The sequence below is a fragment of the Cyprinus carpio genome, chromosome A15 (genome assembly GCF_018340385.1).
Source record: "Cyprinus carpio isolate SPL01 chromosome A15, ASM1834038v1, whole genome shotgun sequence".
NCBI lineage: Eukaryota > Metazoa > Chordata > Actinopteri > Cypriniformes > Cyprinidae > Cyprinus > Cyprinus carpio.
The window spans coordinates 3,473,920-3,495,782 of NC_056586.1; the positions used below are offsets into that span (position 1 = coordinate 3,473,920).

General features: G+C 36.9%; 1 protein-coding gene across 1 annotated transcript; it reads right to left on the minus strand.

Moving 5' to 3' along the window:
* Positions 1-158: 158 nt before the first annotated feature.
* On the minus strand, positions 159-18,869 carry LOC122147627 (cullin-3-like). Its single transcript, XM_042770720.1, has 14 exons — positions 18,716-18,869; positions 10,908-11,023; positions 8,659-8,819; positions 7,089-7,203; positions 6,400-6,628; positions 5,313-5,458; positions 5,049-5,225; positions 4,413-4,583; positions 4,223-4,330; positions 3,966-4,090; positions 3,735-3,831; positions 3,526-3,658; positions 2,084-2,270; positions 159-295 (listed from the first exon to the last, which is right to left on the minus strand). The coding sequence occupies exons 1-13, from the start codon at positions 18,867-18,869 to the stop codon at positions 2,161-2,163; spliced, it is 1,842 nt and encodes a 613-aa protein (XP_042626654.1). The 3' UTR covers positions 159-295; positions 2,084-2,160.
* Between the last annotated feature and the right edge of the window lie 2,994 nt (positions 18,870-21,863).

Below are 21,863 nucleotides of genomic sequence, written 5' to 3' on the forward strand. Positions count from 1 at the left end.
GGAAGAAATATTTTCTACTTTACATTAAGTCTCCATAAACCATCAGCAACATCTGTTCAACGCTGTTATTGTGTGGTCTGAACATTTTTTACACACGTTTAAACAGATGAATATATATTATATTTCCACAGTAAAATGAGTCTCCACACCTCTGCTACTAGAACATTGTGCTGCATCTTCTTTCTGGACTTCATGATCCGAACGATGGCCGCCTCAATCTCGTGTTTCCTGTCATCATCCACTTTCTGTCGCGTCTCCTTCCTCTCAGGGTCCGATTCTCCCTGTTTGGCTGCAACTGCAGGGATGAGACACACACACACACAGGTTAGCGTAAAACACTTTCCAAATGATTAGCCAGCAGATCTGTAGTAAAGAAGCATGGACGTAGGTCTATATGATGCTGTATGAAATTGTGGTTTATAACAATACACATTATCCTGAAAATACTGTACAGACTCATTATATAACATTTATAGGAGATGTGCGACGTGCAAAAAAGTAACAATCTTACAGTTTTGGTCTTTTAATAGTATTTATTAATAATGGGATGCCTAAATATGGATTTTCAATGCCAATAAGAAAAACAATAATTAACAGATTTTTATGATGTTTTATGAATTTATTGAATTTTGCTAAATTTGCAGGTTTTAAGGTTTTAAGTTTTGGAATTTTTGTAGTTTTTTAGAGCTTTGGAGGAGTGTGATAATATGATTTGTCATGGGCTAATGGTCATATGTTATAAGTTCCGCCTGTTTAAGAGCTCATCCGATCATCAAATAAATAAGCCAGGCTTTCAGACATGAAAAAAATACAGTGATTAAAAGCTCACTGATCAGAAGTAAAGTATATGCAAACACCTCTCAGAAATAAAAGTTTACAATGGTTTACATGAACGGGAGAGCATAGCTAATATATTTGTGTGTTCTTGTTTCAGGGTATCTGCAGGATTTTTAAGCTCAGATTTAAGACTTTTTAAGATTGGCTTATTGAAAATGCAAATTCATTCTCTGCCAGCAGGTGTCACTTTCTGAACGGCAGAAATATAGCGGCTTCCCCTGTAATGGCAGACTTTGAAAGCTGCAGCGCTCATATTTTTTCAATGAAATCACCATCTTTTGAAGTTTAATCGTCACATTAAGCCACAATCGCAATCCTTGTATTTCCGTCCCTAAATTTAAGACCTCTTGAAATCATAATTAAGACTTTCTTGTACCATTTAAGACTTTTTATGGCCTTAAATTTGATCCAACTAAATTTAAGACTTAAGACTTTTTAAGGACTCGTGGAAACCCTGTGTTTGTTCCTACAGGAATAAATCCACTACTGCATTTCCATTACTCTCCAAAAGAGGGGGGAAAAATTGTAATTTAAATCCAGATTAATGTAACACAAAAGCATAGTGTTAGAAAATGTACAATATTAAATAAATAAAAACAAGAACAATGTAAGATGTTAACTGCTGTCTCTGAAAAAGGTCCATTACCAAAATATACAGAGTTAAAGAAGAAATAAGTATCAAAGGAATAATCATTTAGAATTTTAAATAATGTTAAATAAAGGTACTTGTATCAAAAATAGCCAACAAATTGTCCTTTAACACCAAGATCAAAAGTGAATATGCACCAGGCTGAAAAAAAAAATAGCTAATTCACACTTGAACGTTAGAGGGAGCAATGTGAACATGAGAAGCTGCGTTCTTGATCTCAGAAGAACAGGATGCTGGAGAAGCAAGTTCTGCAGTCTTCAGGAAGCCATCTTTTATTATATATTCTTCCTATCTTAAAAAGAACTGTATGTGTGAAAAAAAGTAATCCAATGCAAAGAGAATAAGATGTAAATGTAAAAGCTATGATTTGAACCTGTAGCATGATTTTCGTAGGATCATGTGACGATGAAAGTAATAGAGTTTTGCCATTACAATAACAAATACAATTTTAAAATGTATGAACATAGAAAAAAGTTATTACACCATTATTAAAAGTATTTGGAAGATGAATGCTAAATTGCATTTGTATGGGTTTTCATTATTGCCGAACATGTGTCTTGGCTTAAGTTCTAGAGCATCGGTCAAGCTGACCGTTACCTGTTTGAATCTTGACTCTGTGCAGTCTGGAGGTGAACTGGTCATTGACAGTGAAGACGTGGCCGCTCTCGATCTATTTAGACTTGGGTTCTTTGGTGAGGACTCGCTGTGTGGGCTTTCCACAGGCCAGAGACTGCAGCGCCCGCACCAGCTCTCTCTCCGGGATATCCGTCTCCTGCTGGATCTCCTGCCAAGAGCAAGAGGAAAACAACACGGACATGTGGGAGAAGTACAGCAATGCCATTTTAATACAATGTACAGATGATTACTAAGTACTATGACTGAAGGCCAGTACAACTGATGCCTATTCTGTTCCGATGCATCTATATTTACACATATACACAGTACAGGTCAACAGTTTGGAAACATTACTATTTTTAATGTTTTTGAAAGAAGTTTCTTCTGCTCATCAAGCCTGCATTTATTTGATCAAAAATACAGAAAAAAATTTAATATTGTGATATATTATTACAATTTAAAATAATTGTTTTTAAATGTATTATACTTTAAATTCTCAATTTTTTCTGTGATGCAAAGCTGAATTTTTAGGATCATTATCACATGATCCTTTAGAAATCATTCTAATATGATGATTCATTATCAAAGTTGGAAACAGTTCTGCTGCTTAATATTTTTTCAGAACATGTGATACTTTACTGAGGATACTCTGATGAATAAAAAAAAAAAAAAAAAAAAAAAAAAAAAGAAGCTATGTTTTTAAAATATAAATATTTTGTAATAACAATATACACTACTGGTCAGTAATTTGGGGTCAGTAATTTTTGTTTTCTTTCTTTTTTTTAAATAATATCAATACTTTTATTCAGCAAGGATGTGTTAAATTGATAAAAAGAGATAGTAAAGAAAATATATTAGAATATATATTATTAGAATTTTTATTTTTTTTTTGAATAAATGCAGTTCTTTTTAACCTTTTATTCATCAAATATATTAGACAGCAGAACTGTTTCCAACACTCATAATAAATCAGAATATTAGAATGATTTCTAAATGATCATGTGATAGACTGGATGTTACATGTGACACTGAAGGCTGGAGTAATGATGCTGAAAAATTCAGCTTTGCATCACAGGAATAAATTATTTGTTTAAAGTATATTCAAATAGAAAACTATTATTTTAAGTTGTAATAATATATCACAATATTACTGTTTTTCTGTATTTTTGACCAAATAAATGCAGACTTGATGAGCAGAAGAGACTTCTTTCAAAAACATTAAAAATAGTAATGTTTCCAAACTTTTGACCTGTACTGTATATATATATATATATATATATATTTTTTTTTATTTTTTTAGATCTTTATTAGTAATTGTAGCCATTGTACACTCTGAAAAAAGTACAAAAGCTGTCATTTGGGTGGGTACCTTTAAGAAAGGTACACCTTTGATAACTTTACCAAATGTGGCACGAGTGCAGTACCTCGAATGTGGATTTCTCTCGGTTGTTGAAAAGCATGAGGATCGTCATCTGGAATGTGGAAAACCTGCAGGATGTGTTTCCTGGCATTAGAGCCTGTGACCTGAGCCCCGCCGACCATATCCGAGCCATCCTCCTGAAGAAGACGCAAATCACAGTTTAAGATTTGTAAGATAAGTAAATTCTTTTGACAGTTTGTGACGGCTTGTTACCTTTTTGACCGGCCCGTAGAAAGTGGCGTTGAGGTCTGCTGAACCCATGTGATGCTGCAATGTGAGCTGCCTACCGCTGTGCTTGGCCAAATAAAATCTGCAATCAAAGAGTCAAGAGTGGCTGTGAGCGCATGCACAAAACCTCAGGAGGACTCTGGAAGTCAAAGTTCTTCCCAAATGAGTTTACATAAAAACTGGAACTAAACTACAGTGAAATACAGCAATCAACACCTTCTAAAGACCTCGAAAGCATGTCTTGGTGAAGGGGGGATGCTACACTTGGGAGTCGCTGACTGGGTCGGCCAGTATCCCGTCGTTAGCACCCTCACTGTGAGGTCGACACCACCTAAAGACACCTAAGAAGAAACCACAATCAAACACCATTCAAATGGTCCACTCTAATCGCTACACAGTCTAACTCTTGAGATATGCAGCAGTATCGGAGGTGACAAAAGATTTATTCTGGTTGAGTACCATCTGCACCTCACCCCTGTCGTCGTAAGATGCTGCCGAAACTCATCCATAGTTGTGTTTGAGATGCTCATGTCCCTGAACATGCCTTCCAGTTTAGATGTGAACTGACAGCCACACTCCGTCTGTGGAAGGAGAAACGTCACGTGAGACACACACAGTGTTAGGGCACGCCGAGCCTCCGCTCTGTACAGCAGCAGATCTTGCCTTTAGCTTCGAGATCATGTTTTTCTCGGAGTCGTCAGACACGCTCTTGTTGGTGAGCAGTCTTCTGGCCAGGTGCTGCTTGTAGTAGCGCTCGAACACGTCCTTCTCCTGCATGAACCTGAACAGCACCATGGCTTTATCCAAGATCGACTCCACCTCCTGCTCCGTCAGCTAAAAGAGAGACAAACCACAGACACACACCTTCGATCAACAACTGAATTCATTATATACTCTTTTTAAAATGTAACATTGGACACGTTTTAAAAATGGTGTATGGAATATTCAGGAATGTTTTGAGTTTTAACTACTAATAATGTTTAACACATTAATACAAGACCTATCCCTTTAACCTAGCTAGTTCCTTTTGTTTTTTAATATCCAAACGTTAGTTATAAGAAGAAGAAAAATAAAAAACTTTTAAAACAGCTCTATATTTAACGAAGCACATACGAAAGACCTGAAACCGAAGTGATGTGACCTGTTTAACAGAATGTTTGTTGAACATAATCCGCATTAAGAGTTGATACTGCATTGCTCAAAAGAAGATTGAAAATAAATAAATATTCTTAGCTGTATTTTCTATATTGGCCCAGAGCAAAGCGTCCACTACTCGTGTGACTAGAGAAAACGACTCACTCCTTTCACTCCTTTCTTCAGCTTATCGTCAATGAAGAGTGAGAGATACTCGGGTGAGCGAGAGTTGAGGTTCAAGAAATACTCGAAGTCCCCTGCAATGGTCTGCTTAAATAAACGGTCGTTGTTAAAGGACTCTTGCAAGAAGCGATCAAACCGTGACTTCAGATCTAGAAGACCCTAAAGAGAAGCAGAGAGAAAGAGGTTTGCACATAAAGGATTTCCCACATCTCGTGTGTTCTGCAAGTGAAGATATTATCCCGGTACCTGGATGTAGTCAACGGGGTTCTTGCCTTCTCCTTCCTCAGACACCAGAGCTTTGCCCTGCTCCCTCAGATAGGAGCTCATACACTCACACATGGTCTTCAGGCCGTTCGGCACTCTGCTGAACAACTTGTACATGCAGGCCAGATCTGCACACACAGGCTTTGTATCATCGAATATCAAATCATGGAAATGTTTCCAAACCACTGATGTCGATTTTCTTCTATTTAAAGTTCACTGTAAAAGTACGGTCACATTAGCAGACTAAAAAGTTCCATTGTGAATAATGTAGTGATGTATGAAGCACTGCTCACACAGAAATCACTTTCAATTTCAACATTACAAAACATATTCTGTTAATAATAGTCTTTTTGCGTTATACTTTTAGTCATTTTGAAATCAAATGGCCTAAAACGGACTGTCTTTAGCATATTTTTATTTTATAATATTTCTGAACATATAGGATGTTTAAGGCAAGTTTGTACAATACATGTCTTCACGTTTCGTGCAACTTTTCTGCAAAGATATTTAGCAACTGAATCTGTTTTACATTTACACCATGTTGAAGTTCATGTGTGCAAACTTTAACCAGATGGTTTTGTAAGTTTTTAATAAAGAGAATGTTATTTGAATAACGTTGTGGTATATTTTTAAGTTGACTAGCTAAACATTTTTAAAAATCTAAATCGTTATCTTGAATCTGCTAAATATTCTACAAAATTGACTGACCTGAACACTCTACTACTGAAATGTTGATTTAAAGTGATGTAGATTATGTATATTAAGAGCATGCAGTCCGCAAAAGAATATGATGAGTTAAGAGTCACCAGGTAAAGTGAAATAAATCAGACAACATTTCTGTATTTGCAGGCTGCATGGAAAAACAAACCTACTGCACCAAAAACTTAGCAAATTATAATAGAATCTGTATTTACAACATTTTTTAGAGTACTAAGGCCCATTAAAATATAGCCAGTTTTCAAGTGTTTTAATAAATAATCCTTCTGAAGTCTGAATGCTCAATCTTCTGATTCCACTAAGCTACACTACTGATGCAAAACAAGCGTAATGATAGATGAGGACAGCGCACCTTCTGTCTTCCCATTCTTGAGCATGTGCACCAGGCCAGAGTTCTCCATCTCTACGATGGTCTTCATGTGTTTGGAGATCAGCTCCCTCTCCACCACCTTCACAATCGGCTCCTCCGTGGTTTTATCCAGACAGTGTATCACTCGCTCGATCTCCTCGTTTATCCGTGCCTCCACTTTCTTTATGTACACGCTCGCACTGTTCTCGGCTAAAAACTTTTGACTTTCCATCTGAAAAAGAGAATTTAGATTTGGTTAAAACATAATGAGAAACGAGCAAAACAACAACAACAAAAAAACCTTTTGGAGGATTCTTCACATAAAAGTCTGGTCTTTTCAACATTCAATTCAATTCAATTCAATTCAATTCAGTGGTAGTCTCTCTTACTTCTATGGTGCTTTTACAGTGATTTTTTTTACTGTGAACCTAATCACTTTATAGAAAAAAAAATGTTTTTTTTTTTAAAAAAACCTTATAAATAAAGAAACAAAGAAACAAAAAAATAACAGTATACAGGTTTGGAACAAAATAACAGTTAGTTAATGATACCACTGATAAGCAGTTTCAGATTTTCATTTTTGGGTCGGCTTTGACTATAAAATGCTAATATACACATTCACTGTGATACAAATCACAAAGCAGCTGATAGAGAAATAGAAATGCAATAAAGTGTATTCTTGCTTTACCAACCTGAAAGAATTCAGCAGACATTTCTAAGAAGGGGGCCTCGAAATCCTCTTCATAAACGGATCGTCCTTCCAAGCCCAAAATCATCAACATCTGACAAGCATTACGAATGGCACCCCTGAACGAAGACAAACACTTACTACAATACACACCAAGAAAACTGCAGTTTCTTTTCCCTTTTACATTTAATGAGCAGCTTCTGGGGGTTATGAAAAGCAGCAAATCAGTTTTATTTGTTTATGCTTTTTTACATTTCTACTTTTCTGTTTGTGACTTTATGTCCTTAAAAAGAAATTTAAAAGTCATAAATTTTTTTTAATTATATTAAATGCTATAGCAAACATCTTTGTAATCATATTAAGATGTTTTAAATTTGGAGATGGAAAAACCCACTATTTGCAATACAGCCTAATGTGATTAATAAACTTCAAAAGACTCATTTCATTAAATAAATACGAGCGCTGTGCGTTATAAAGTAACAATGCAGCGCTGTTGCGTGCTCTACAGACTTGCGGTTTCAGAACAGTTTGACAATCAATGTGCATTTATGCCAATAGACTGCGTATAATCTACAGCTTATGAATTAAGACAATGGTTACTTTGTGGTGTTTTTATTGTAATGTGAAGTAGACTGTCATAAGAGTACACATTTTATCTCCCTCATCTTTCTGAATGAGCAGCCGGCAACAGTACAGCATATACATTTCAAAATAAGAGTCCCGTGTATTTTGGGTAAATTTGGGCATTCGTATTAAATAGCAATAAAGTTTTCTCCATAGTTACGCCCAACGGTACGTGGCTTTTGAATTTGAATGCGTATAATATTAGAGGCTTGTATTTTTAATATTTATTGTATTAAAATCTTAATTATCTCAGAAATATGTTCATGTTTAAATTAGTTATGTTCCTGCATAATTACATAAATACATATCTATATGCATATTAGGTACAATCACACCGGCGATGCGGCACAGTGGCAGCACACCCACCTTAAGGATTTCTGATCAAGTAACTTTCAAAGAAAACAACAATCCTTTGGTATGTTTTTATATTTACTTATATACTTAACTTATGTTTAAATATTATCTGTGCTGTTGATTTGAATCCCAAATGTGGAATTTGATTTTATTTTTTGAATCATGTAGCATAATATTTATTATATATCCAAATATAAGCTTTACATGAAAATGCATTTTGCTTCCCTCTCTATCCATCAACTCGGCTCTGACTCTCAAAAGTCAAAAATGAACAGATTGAGAAAGCATTCTGGGCAACAGAAAAGAAAAAGGAAAAGGGGAAATGAGAAAGACTGAATTAAACTAAAGAGAACAATGTATGTCCAAGCAGATAGAGAGATATGTGTAGGCTTAATTTAGCTATACATTACTAATGAGGCTCATAATATAAATCACAGGATATGAATGTGTGAACACTAGCAAAGGTAGGGTTTGACAGATTAAAAACAAAAAAGTGTTTGCATGCCAACAGAAAAGGCCATATTATGATGACTCGCAGAGGGTTTTCTGCATGCTCTATATGTGCGACGCTACTAAAACAAAGCAAAGACACCCACCTGTCCACCACCTCCCCTTTCCTCTCACGGGCAATCATGTCGAGTAAGGTCTGCCGCAGATGGTCCCGAATGCAGCCGTAACGAACCACCTGGTCTCTGAAGATGATGAGACCTAGATTATAGACGTTCTCTACGTTATTCTGCTGAACATACACCCGGTCCTGTGCCAAGACAGAAGAGCAGACAGAGAGAGAAGGATGAAGCTCATAAAGGAGATAACGCTCTTCTTCTCCAAGCAATCGTCTATTTGGTTGTAAACATAATACACAAATATCCAGAAGAAACAAGTGAAGTATATTTGAATTCCCTTAAAGAAATACCAGTGCTTGGAATGACAAAAGAAAAGCTAAAGTACTGGCTCTCCATAGAGCATAATATAACACTTGATGGTAACTTTTCGGTTAGTTTAATCAAAATACATGCATGCATACCTGTATTAATTTCTTTTGTTGTGCTGAACGCAAAAGATGATTTTCTGGGTAACCAAACAGATGCTGTTCCCCATTAATTTTGATAGAAGGAAAAAAAATACTATGGAAGTCACTGGAATGACTTTGAATGCCTAGAAATCTGTGTTGACACTGACATAAGACGTTACCATTTTTGTTTGACAGGTAATAATTTTCTTGGCCGATTCCGATTTCTTGTAAGTGATCTGCCGATTCTGATTTTCTTTCTAAGAACTATGATTGACAGCATATACAAACCAAAATTGACTTTTCTTCAAAGCTAAATTTTATTTTCATAATAAAAAAAAAATATTAAATATTACAATTTCCCAAGTTACAGGATCTTCTCTCACTTAAACAACTCTTAAAAAAAAAAAAATGCTCTGTGACTGGAAAGAAGTAGAAATAACAATTAACTGAAAATGAGTTGCTTTATAAAACAAAACAACTTTATAAGTTGACCCTTTTCTCTTTTTTACTTGTCTGTCTTGAAAAAGTCAAAGACCCTATGAATGAACAAAACTGAAGTGTACAATACTCTTCCAAATAATAATAGTGCAGTAAGTGGGTAATTAAATGTTGCCAGCATATGTATAGGCAACATGCTACTTGAGCATTAATGGCAAGTGTTTCCCCCGTGGTTTATTTTAGCCTTACAAGTTTCACAAATAGCAAACTTATTGTCTTCTTCACTCACAGTAAAAAACTTCCACACCAACAACATGTTTGCAGTAGGGCTGGATTTTGACACAAATTTCAATTAGATTACCAATTCGATTCAATTATTTGTTTTGTTTTTTTTGTTGTTTATTTTGTACAGTACTTGACATATTTTCTCAAGGAAAAGAAATCTCATCTAATGCTGTAAGATATACATGAGAGTCATTTGGTACTACATTATTATAATCTTTGAAGGTTAAAAAACTGACTGATTTATAAGCTATAGCATACAACTGTTAAAATTACAATTAAGTTTTTAAAACAATAAAGTTACAATTGCATAAAATAATATTTCTACTTCAATTCGTATTTTTAAATATAAAAATTTAAATGGTGGCTGTCAAAAAATGGATTTATTCAAACATAAATTAAACATAAGAACAGTAAAAATTATAATGAATATGTTATATGGTGCATATATTTAGCTAAATACCCCTCTCTACAGTTTATTTTTCTATCTGACTAATGAGTTTGTCACCGAATATGTTTGTGTATGAGGTCAATGTGACGTTACGCGACACTGTTTACAAGCTGTTATACTGACGTCTTTGCACGGCTGACACACTGATTGAGAGATTACATGAGACCAGGATATGGATTGTAAAAACTTACCTTTGGTGGTTTAATCATGACTCATGTTTATTTTGAGCTGAAGCTATTAATGTGGAGGGTATGATCAGTTCACGTGCGTGCTCGCACTCATGCAGAAAACTGGCTGATTTCGATCCCCGGCCAATCGATCGGTGCATCTCTAATTTTAAGTGTGCAAAATATTATTTGAACCAAAATATCTGTTGCGTTCCAAAGAAGAAAGCCATATATTTTTGAAATGACGGGTGAGAGAATGATGAAAGAATTAGTATTTTTGGGTGAACTATCCCTTTTAATGCTCCCCTGCTGAAAGATGCAGACACACACTGACCTCCAATTCTCCCGCAACTATATAAATGAGAATTACAACTGCAACTGAATGATTGAGGTATAGCAACGCAGTGATGCATTGCAAGCCCTGTTACAAACTTCCACTCACAAAGAGGAGCACAGAGACAAAATCCAGCAACATACAATGAAAGGACCCACCATGTACATCAAGATGTCTCTGATCATCACCATAGCCGTCTGGTGGTCATTCCAGGCTTGATTCAGTGTTTGCAGGAAGTTGTTATTCAGGGAGTTTAAAACACATCCTCTCGTACCTTTAAACAGACAAAAACTGGGACATAAGTACAGGATAAACGAGGCTGCATGCTACATCATATCAAGCCAGCAGTACAATGAACATCCAGAACTCAAACCACATCATTTCATTAAACCAACACCACTTTAACAGATTTTCATCTGATTAATGGAGGTTACCCCGCGTATGTGGCAGACCCAACACAGACAAGTACTACATACACACCAGAAAACTGCATTCTTTTTCCCTTTAATTTAATGATCATCTCCTGGGGTTTATATGAAAGCGCAAATCAGTTTTTATTTGTTTAGAGAGCGTTTTTTACATTTCACTTTTCTGTTTGTGACTTTAATTCTGTCCTTAAAAAGAATGTAAAGTCAAATTTTTTTTTAATTATATTAAATGCTTAGTGCAAACACTTCGTATCAGATTAAAGGTTTTAAAATTTGGAGATGGAAAACATTATTTTTGTGCGATACAGCCTAATGTGATTAATAAACTTCAAAAGACTAATTTCAATTAATAGATCCACGCTTCACTGATAAGAAAATGCAATGCTGTGCGTGCTCTAACCGAACTTCACGGTTTCAGAACGTTTTACAATCAATGTGCATTTAGTGCCAATAACTGCGTTAATCTCACATCTTATGAAATTAAACCAAATTGGTTCCTTTGTGGTGTTTTTATGTAATGTGAAGTAGACTGTCATAAGATACACATTTTATCTCCCTCATCTTTCTGAATGAGCACCGAGCAACAGTACAGCATATACATTTCAACATAACTCCCCGTGTATTTTGGGTAAATTTGTGCATTCGTATTATACATAAAGTTTTCTTCTCCATAGTTACGCAACTGGTACGTGGCTTTGAATTTGAATGCCGTATAATTTAGAGGCTTGTATTTAATATGTTTGTATTAAATCTTTAATTATCTCAGAATATGTCAGGTTTATTTATTCTATGTTCCTGCTAAGTAACATCCAATACATATGTATCTATTAGTAAATCCCCGGCATCGGCAGTGGCACACACTGCCACCTTAAGGATTTCGACAGTAACTTTCAACGACACAACATCCGTTGTTATGTTTTTATATTTACTTATAACTTACTTATGTTTATATTATCTTTTGCTGTTGGTTTGAATCCCAAATGTGGAATTTGATTTATTTTTGAATCATGTAGCATCATATGATATTATCCCAAGATCAGCTTATCATGAAATGCATTTTGCTTCCCTCTCTCCTCCATCACGCTGCTCTGACTCTCCAAAGTCCAAAATGACCGACTGAGAAAGCATTCTGGGCAACCAGAACAGAAAAAGAAAGGGGGAAATAGAAGACTGAATTAAACTAAAGAGAACGTGTCCCAACATAAAGAAGTCATCTAGGCTTAATTTAGCTAGACATTACGAATGCGGCTCACATGTATAATCACATGATAATTAGTGTGAACAAGCAAAGTTAGGGTTTTGAACAGATTACAAAACAAAAAAGTGTTTGCATCCAACCGAAATGGCCATATTATGATGACCTCGCAGAGGTTTTCTGCATGCGCTATAATGTGCACGCTACTAAAACAAAGCAAAGACAACCCACCTGCTCCACCCACCTCCCCCTTTCCCTCACGGGCAATCATGTCGATTAAGGTCTGCCGCAGATTTCCCGATGCAAAGCCGTACGACCACCTGTCTCTGAAGATGATGAGACCGAGATTATAGACGTTCTCACGTTAATTCTGCTGAACATACACCCCGGATCCTGGCCAAGACAAAGAGCAGACAGAGAGAGAAGAATGAACTCAGAAGGAATACGGGCTCTTCGTTCTCCAGCAATCATCTATTGGTTGGAAACCTAATACACAACTATCCCAGAAGAAAACAAGTGGGAATTTAATTTTCCCTTAAAGAAATACCAGGCTTAATGACAAAAGAAAAGCTAAAGTACTGGTCTCTCCTAGAGCGTATATAACACTTGAATGGTACTTTTCGGGTAGTTTTCAACTAGCAATGCATGCATACCCCTATTAATTTCTTCTTGTCTGACGCAAAAGATGATTTTCTCTGGGTACCAAACAGATGCTGTTCCCCATTAATTTTGTAGAAGGAAAAAAAATCTATTGAATCACTGGAATGACTTTGAGTGCCTAGAAATCTGTGTTACACTGCATAAACTTTACCAGTTTTTGTTTGACAGTAATAGTTCTTGGCCGGCTTCCGATTTCTTGTTTCGTGATCTGCAGATTCCGATTTTCTTTCTAAGAACTATGATTGACAGCATATACAAACCAAAATTGACTTTTCTTCAAACTAATGTTATTTTCATAATAAAAAAAAATATTAAATATTACAATTCCAAGTTACAGATAGTCTCTCACTTAAACCTCTCAAAAAAAAAAATGCCTGTGATGGAATAAAGTAGAAATAACTAACTGAAATTAGTTGCTTTATAAAACAAAAAACTTTATAAGTTGAACCCTTTTTCCTCTTTTTACACTTTTCTTACAAAAGATCAAAGAACCCTATGAATGAACAAAAACTGAAGTGTCAATACTCTTCCAAAAGAAAATATTGCAGTTAGTGTGGTACTAATGTGCCAGCAATGTATGTATAGGCAACATTCTACTTGAGCATTAATGGCAAGTGTTTCCCCCGTGGTTTATTTTAGCCTTACAGTTTTCACCAATAGCAAACTTATTGTCTTCGTTCACTCACAGTAAAAAACTTCCACACCAACAACATGTATTGCAGTACGGGCTGGAGTTTTGGACACAAATTTCAATTAGATTACCAATTCGTCCAATTCAATCGCGATTATTTTGGATATATATCAGCATGTACAGTACTTGACTATTGTCTCAAGGAAAGAAATCTCATCTAATGCTGTAAGATATACATGAGTCATTTGGTACTGTCATTATGATATACTGAAGGTTAAAACTGACTGATTTCTAAGATATAGCATACAACTGTTAAAATTACACAATGAAGTTTTTAACAATAATAAAGTTACATGGCATAATCATAGTTCTACTTCATTTCGGATTTACTTTTAAAATATAAAAATTTAAATGGTGGCTGTCAAAAAAATTATGGATTTAATGCAAAGATATTAAACATAGAACAGTAAAAATTATATGATATGTGTATATAGTGCCACTATTTAGCAAAATACCCCTCTCTAACAGTTTATTTTCTATCTGCTTCTAGAAAGATTAACCAGTCGATCCCGAATATTTGTGTCCCTGATGGTCTGAGGTCATGTGACGTTCCGCGCACCTGTTTACCAGCTGTTAGAACGGACGTCTTGCACGGCTGACACACTGATTGAGAGCATTATCAGAGACGGATAGGGATTGTAAAAACCCTTACCTTTTGGTGGTTTAACATGACTCATGTTTAGTTGAGCTGAAGCTATTATGTGGAGGGTATGATCAGTTCAACGGCCGTGCCTGCGCGACTCATGCAGAAATCTGGCTGATTTTCGATCCACCGCCAATCGATCGGTGCATCTCTAATGTTAAGTGTGCAAAATAATTTATTTGAATCCAAAATATCTGTTGCGTTCCAAGACAGAAAGCCAATATATTTGTTGAAAATGACGGGTGAGAGAATGGGATGAAAGAATTAGTAATTTTGGGTGAACTATCCCCCTTTATGCTCCCTCCCTGCCTGAAAGACTGCATACACACACTGACCTCCCAATTCGCCCACAACTATATAAATGATAATTACAACTGCAACTGAATGATTGTAGGTAGTAGCAACACAGTGATCATTGCAAGCCCCTGTTACAAACTTCCACTCACAAAGAGGAGCACAGAGACAAAAATCCAGCAACATCAAGGAAAGGACCCACCATGTCATCAAGAATGTCCCCGCTATCATCACCATAGCCTTCTGGTGGTCATGTCCAGGCGTTGATTCAGTGTTTGCAGGAATTTTGTTATTCAAGGAGTGTTACACATCCTCTCGTACCTTTACAACAGAAACAAACTGGACATAAGTACAGGATAACAACGACGAGCTGCATGCTACATCATATCAAGCCAGCAGTAGGAAATTAACATCAGAACTCAAACCCCTGCATTTCATTAAACCAACCACTTTACAGATTTTTCATCTGAATGAATGGAGGTTAACGCGTCTGTGATGACCAACACCAGACAAGGACATTCACCACCAATGCAAGTTTTTTTCCTCCTAAATCGTCTGTTTTGTTAGAGACAGTGAATAGCCGGAAAAATAATTGAACGGCTCTCTTGTCTCTGTACTATTGTACTACCAGGTAGTCCTAACATGTCAGAGAAAAAAAATCTGAATAGCTGTTAAACTTCACTGGAAAACCCTTTAATTTGGTTCCACTACTATAACATATTAAGTTTAAAACTAATAACGGAACTCCAAACTATTTATTCCACGCTGGTATTTATTTTCAGATAATGAGCACACTCAATGTAAACTGTTTTATATACAAACGTTTCAAACTGAAACATAAAAACTTTCTTGTCTTTATGTCTGATGTACTTCAAACATGTCCTCTCTAGATGTTTTCTTTTCTAAGCTAACGAGCCAACTGTGGACACTGCATAACGTTTTTCTTGTTTTTGTCTGAAAAGGGTAATGTAACGTTAAGTGGCTTCTGTTCACCAAGCTGTTTTAATCGTTGACACTACTGAAACACATCCACATGAGCACACCTCAGTAAGTGTACTCTCTCTCAACAGACCCCCTTTTGTTTTTTTCTGCTATTCGTTCATGTCTATTTCACACTTATTAAAGTGAAAGAGATGAAGCCATCTGTCCCGCCACATTTAAGAGCATCAAAATGGCATTTATTGTTTGTTATTTAGTGTTTTGTCCCGCCAATTTTGAAAGGTGAGACGTTTTGTTTTTTATGCAGAATGTTTTGCTTACGGGAAAACCATGAACCATGAAACCCGGTCTTTAACTTCAGGTGAGAAACACGTAACCTGCAATAACAACGCTGTGTTTTTAAGAGCATTAAAGCCTCAGACTGAATTAAACTTATTGCCTTAATTATTACCTAAATTCAACATTAGAGACACTTTCTTCATATATAGTCCACATGCAGTCCTGACTTGTTTTTCTGTCCCTCTTTGAGATCGGCAGTATAGAACGTGGCTCTGATCAGCAGCTGATTTTAAAAACGGATGTCAGCCAGTTTGTTTGCCGATAATTGCTTTCAATCAGCCGTATCTTGGTGCACCCCCGTCTGAAACTGGCCCGTAGGTGCACAACTTTCTAAGAGTGAGTTTAGGCATTTTCATTTCTCCAATCCTTCCTTTGGTTTGCATTCCGTCTAAACAGTACAATCTGAGCAAATATTTTGTGCTGAACATTCATGTTGGTACAAAACTGGTCTTACTATAATCTCCTCCAAAGCATTACTTTCTACCCGCCCTTTTTCCACTGAACTGGTTTTGTTCAGATCTTCCTGTAGCTAAACAGTACACTGTTAAAACCCACACAAGAATAACTTAACTCAAACCGTTTGAGTAACAGATAAATCCTTAAAAACATGACAAGTTAGGTTTACCTCAAAACCGTTTGAGGAAACCAAATTGCCGTTAAACCATTTTAAGTTTTTAAAACTAACACACTTGTAAAACCCCCGCCAAAGTAACTAAACTTCAAACCTTTTTGTGTAAACAAATAATCCTTAAAAACATGAACACTTTGTGGTTACTTCAAGAAATCTAAACCGTTTGAGGAAAACCGATTGGCCCTTAAACCATTTAGTTTTAAACTACCAGTTATGAGTACTCTGAACCTTATTCAGTTGAGTTTTCCACTTGAAAGAAGATCATACATTGCAATTACTAATAATTAGTGATTACTGGAGTGATTAATGTGCAATTAGGTGATGAACAGCTGCCTGTTTAACAAACAGAATTACTGAAAAAATAGAAACACAAGAACTACAACTGAACTTCAGACACAAGGCCTTAGATAAAATAAACTGACAAAAATACATTAAATCTCTCAAGATCTGATTAAACACCCCCAGACAACAGCTCACTCACCAGCTCCACTTATTAATAACCAGACTGAACTTTTATTTCTGTCAGACGTCTACATAAGATCTGATTAGCATTAACTAAGTTTTAGGAGATGTGATTTATGTTTTCATTTAAAGTACCCATGTTGAGATCAGTGTTTGCTTTAGTTGGGCTCTTGAACCCTTGATTCTTCTGTCTTAGTTTTTTCTTTGGCTTTTTTTAACGATTTGTTTGACTCAAAAAGCCAGAGAAAATATCATCGGTGTTTTTATACACACACACCTCACACTTCTTATAAGCGGCTTTTATGCCAGGCAACTTACAGTGCAATCGGGTTAGCATTTTTTGGTTTATGTGACCGTGTACAAAGCTGTTTGTGGTTGTTATACTGTATATTGTTGATGACAATCACAGATTATTGAACTGTTTGGAGTCTAATCTCTAATGAAATAGGTTGTTGTGTAATTCTTTTGGATATGACTACAGTGAAAGTGATTGTACGAGCCAGTGGGTTCTGTGATAATCATTTAATATAAAGGACTTTTCCTCCAAACAGTTTCTGTTTTCCTATGGGATGTCCACTTAGTCACACACAGAACATCATGCATCAGCATATGAACCTCAACAATGGTGACCATAAAAAAACAAACAAACAAACAAAAAAATGCAGCAGAGCATGCTGGGAGCCATGGATGAGTTTTGTACTACAATAGTACCCAGCATGCATTTGCAGCATGTTTTTTTGTTTTTTTCCGTAACCATGGTTGAGGTTTCATATTCTGACTATTTGATTGTCTTATGTGTGCCTACTTGACACCATAGAAGACAAACCTGTTTGGAAAAGGCCTTTATATTAACTGAATATGAAGAGAACCACTGACTTTTTTTGAATTGGCTTTCTATGTCACTCAACTGAACGAACTGTAGACACACTCTTTAGTAAGATTTTGAAACTCCTGAATAGCTCCATATAATTGAATAATTATCCTTACCAATATGCTATATAAAAACCATACCTGAATCATATTTTCTCTTGGGTTTTTTGAGTATATCACAAACATGTTTTCAAACACACATGGGTAACAAACGTCCTCAAAAAAACTAATCTAAGACAGAAGATAAGGGTCAAAGAGCCCAACTAAAGCAAACACTGATCTCTAACATGTTACGTTTATTCAAATGAAACAATAAATCAACATCTAATCTCTTAGTTAATTCTCTCATAGATCTTCTGTAGACTTCTGACAGAAATAAAGTCAGATCTGGTTACTAATAGTGGAGCTGGTGGTGCTGGTTTGTTAACAGCAAGCTGTTCATCACTAAAAGCTCATCATCAACTAATTAATCACTTGCTGTACATAATTGCAAAGTTTTAAAACTTACATGGTTTAAGTAAAGGCAATCTGTTTACCATCAAACGGTTTGGAGTTACTGTGACTTGTCAGGTTTACCCAGTGTAGGCACTGCGTAGCAGCATCGTCAAGTTCACATGATATAATTCTCAGGGAACGCATTTAGACGAAAGCGTCTAACATATACATAACTATGCATGTGACGTATTGTTTCTCGTGCCAGATCCAGTACCGGACTCTTCTCTTTCTTGTTGAGCAGAGGCCACGCGGAGACTTCTGGCTCTTTACTTTGTTTGATGAGATGTTCTGTGACGCACCTCCCTAGGGCCCGATGTACAGCTTCTTCTCCGTGCTTGTTCATGACCATGTTGTAGGCGTTCCTGGTAGAGCTCCTCGAAGCTCAGCCCACTGTTGTTTCCTTCCTCTGAACTCTCGCTGGATTGGCATTTTTCAAGAGGTCCCAGATTTTTGTTGACATACTTCTCGTCCATGGTCATCTGAGAATTAAAACAGCATAGAAGGGGAAACCATTTAGAGGAGAAACAGTGATACTGAATCTACCAAGCTGTTTGACACAATGATGAGTTTACCCGATGTTATCATATTTTAAACCGCAGCAATCTGTACATATGTTGCGTACAGAACGCACAACTTCCCTCTTAAAGGTATAAGAAAATCAACATCCCGTCATCATTTACTCTCCCCCTTATGTTGATCCAACCTGTATGAATTTCTTTTCTTACCTGTCCGAACAACAACAAGAAAGATACCCTGTAACCAAACGTCTGACGTAGCGCGCTGACTTCTATAGTTCTCCAATACTATGAAACTCAAGCGTGCTTCCAGGCAGCTTGTTTTGGTTACAACTTCTTCCAAAACATCTTTTTATGTCCCGCAAAAAAGAAAGTCAGTCATACAGGTTTGGAACAGCATCAGGGTGAGTAAATGATGATAAAATGAACTGTCCCTTCAAGGCTGGTTCACACTACGCCACAAACCACACAACTGTGAAGGGTAACAACACAGAATATCAGAATGAGGGGCTGTGCGATCAAATCAAATGTGATTTCTTCATGCGCATCTCCTCACGTCAAGGCGCTCCTGTGATTAGGAGTATATCTCCAGCACGTGCGTTAAGATCAGGGTTGCCAGTTTTTTCACAACAAATCCTGCCGAAACCAATTGCCTTTCTCAAACTAGTCCAATTGCCGTTCGTTTCTGGGTGATAAAAATACACGTTTTTGTCAGGGTTGCCTTGGTTCAACTTCACTTTTAGGGGCTAAATATCAACCTTATTGGTATTGGGTCGCTTCAAAACCCGCGAGACCTGAAAAACAACCACAGACTTGGCAACACTGGTTGGCATTCTACACACAGAGCCTTATTTTCACTGACAATCTAACAACAAAATCAATTTTAAAATCGCAGGCGATTCTTATGTCTAAATTTTGTCTGAAAGTGGATTTTGCGTGTAGCTTGTCGGTGAACTACGGCTCTGTGTAGTAAATGCCGCTCCACCTTAACCAGTGTTTGCCAAGTCTCAAGGTTTGTTTTTCTGTCCTGTGGGTGTGAAAGCAGACCCACAACCACTATACACAACAAATAAAAAACGAAATGATGTTCGCCCCCTAAAAGGTAATATTAACCACGGACAACCCTGGCAACAATAAATTTATATTATTATCCCGCGGGATGCAATTTTTAATCGGTGAACCTCCTGGAAAATGCGATTGGGCGAGTTTTGGACTAGATTTAGAAGCAACCCGGGCAGGATTTGTGTGTGAAACCTGGCAACCGCTGATCTTCAACGCACATGCGTGGAGAAATACTACTAAATTACAGGACTATATGCACATGAAAATCACATTCGATTTTTGCACAGCCCTAGTCAGAATCATTTTTAGGTTTTTTTGTTGCCAGCTAATATACAACAAAACCAATCAAAACAGAATCCATCCTTCTTGTAAAGATCTCAAGCATTTAAAGCAGCAGATGACAAAACATACGAGGAATAAAACAATGTTAATTTGTTCATTGGTGTGGAGTGCTAATAGTTATCTCTTGGTGTGAACCGGCTTTACTGTGGCTCATAGAATGCTTTGAACTGCAACACAGATTATAATATTAATCTTAACCTAAATTAGACCATTACACTGAAAGCCTGCCTGAAAAACAAAAATGTTAGATGTGATTGACATGACACTATGACCATAACAGATCCTGTGGCATTTATCTTACAAGAAGATGACATTGTAGTTTACTGTATCCATGATGGATATGAAAGCGGGGACTCTGTGTAGTCCATATCTCTTGACAGTTAAACTCGTGCAAGCAAATCATGTGAACATGCAGCTCTAACATGTAGTCAGAACAGGAGCTGCCTGATGTCAGAAATGATTCATCACTTTTCTCACACTCCCGATTCTCTCTGGTCTGTGATTTGTCCACTCAAAGCCCGCTGGTTTTTACAGTATATCCCCGTTTAGAATCATCCCGCGGTGTGTACCCACATCTTAAACGCATCGGGCAGTATTCGTGCTGCTGGACGCGTTTCCAACTTTGGTCACGGTCAGGCGCGGTGTGACGTAAACATGCAAACGGTACATGCTTGGACGCTAAACTACACTCACTGTAAACACCGTTAACGTTACTAGAACATATGTTTTTGATAGTGTACCGATTTTACTGTTGATTGTATGTGCTCACTGAGGGACAACGCTGCAGTGAAATCAGTGTATTGGTTGGGCATTTATTTGTGTCATCTGAACTGCTGTCTGTTAAACAGTTAGCCAGCTAACTTACACCAATAATAACCCTTAATCAACTTGACGTACAAAGCACGCCAGCTCCTTAAACCTAGATCCAAACTGACACTCCTATCCATGATTGTATTTGCGTATTTGTGGGATTTTGGGGAAACACGACTCGGTGTAAAGGATTTGTCCGCCAGAGCCTGTCCGCTCGGACCCCGAGCTCGGTGACGGCTCCGCCGGCACCTCGGAGCGCTCATACTCACGTTAAAGGCTCGTACCTCATCTTGGTGGTCTTTTAGTCCCCCCTTTGCGGAGATTTTTACATGTCTGTCTTATCCCCGCCGTTGTCTCCTTTCACATGAAAGTCTTCTATGACAGAAGACGGGGCACGTATAAATGAGGCGCGCTGAGCCCCCGCTTGTCCTCTTTATGAGTCTCACTCCCTTACTGTTGACAAGGCCTGCTTCGCGTTTCAGCTACTTTTCCCGGCTCTAGAATAATGGCGGCGCGAGATCACACAGACTCCGAGGAAACTCTCGCGAGATCTTACAAAATCTTAACTATCTTCGTCGTTCTCTTTTGCTGTTTTAACTGCGGATCGCAGACAATAAATCTATATTAACTATACTTCACACCACTAATATGAATATAGTCAGAGCCTCGACTACTTTAGAAACGAGTGATTTGATTAATAGCTGTATTGCTGATGAAGTAAATGTTATTGGCTGTTTC

Excerpts from the sequence above, each read along its gene's own strand:
- LOC122147627 (XM_042770720.1), bottom strand. The coding sequence starts at position 18,869 with ATGGACGAGAAGTATGTCAACAAAAATCTGGGACCTCTTGAAAAATGC. Across the intron at positions 6,629-7,088 it reads TGTCTGCTGAATTCTTTCAG|ATGGAAAGTCAAAAGTTTTT; the intron begins GTTGGTAAAGCA and ends TCTCTTTTTCAG. Across the intron at positions 5,226-5,312 it reads ACCCCGTTGACTACATCCAG|GGTCTTCTAGATCTGAAGTC; the intron begins GTACCGGGATAA and ends GCTTCTCTTTAG.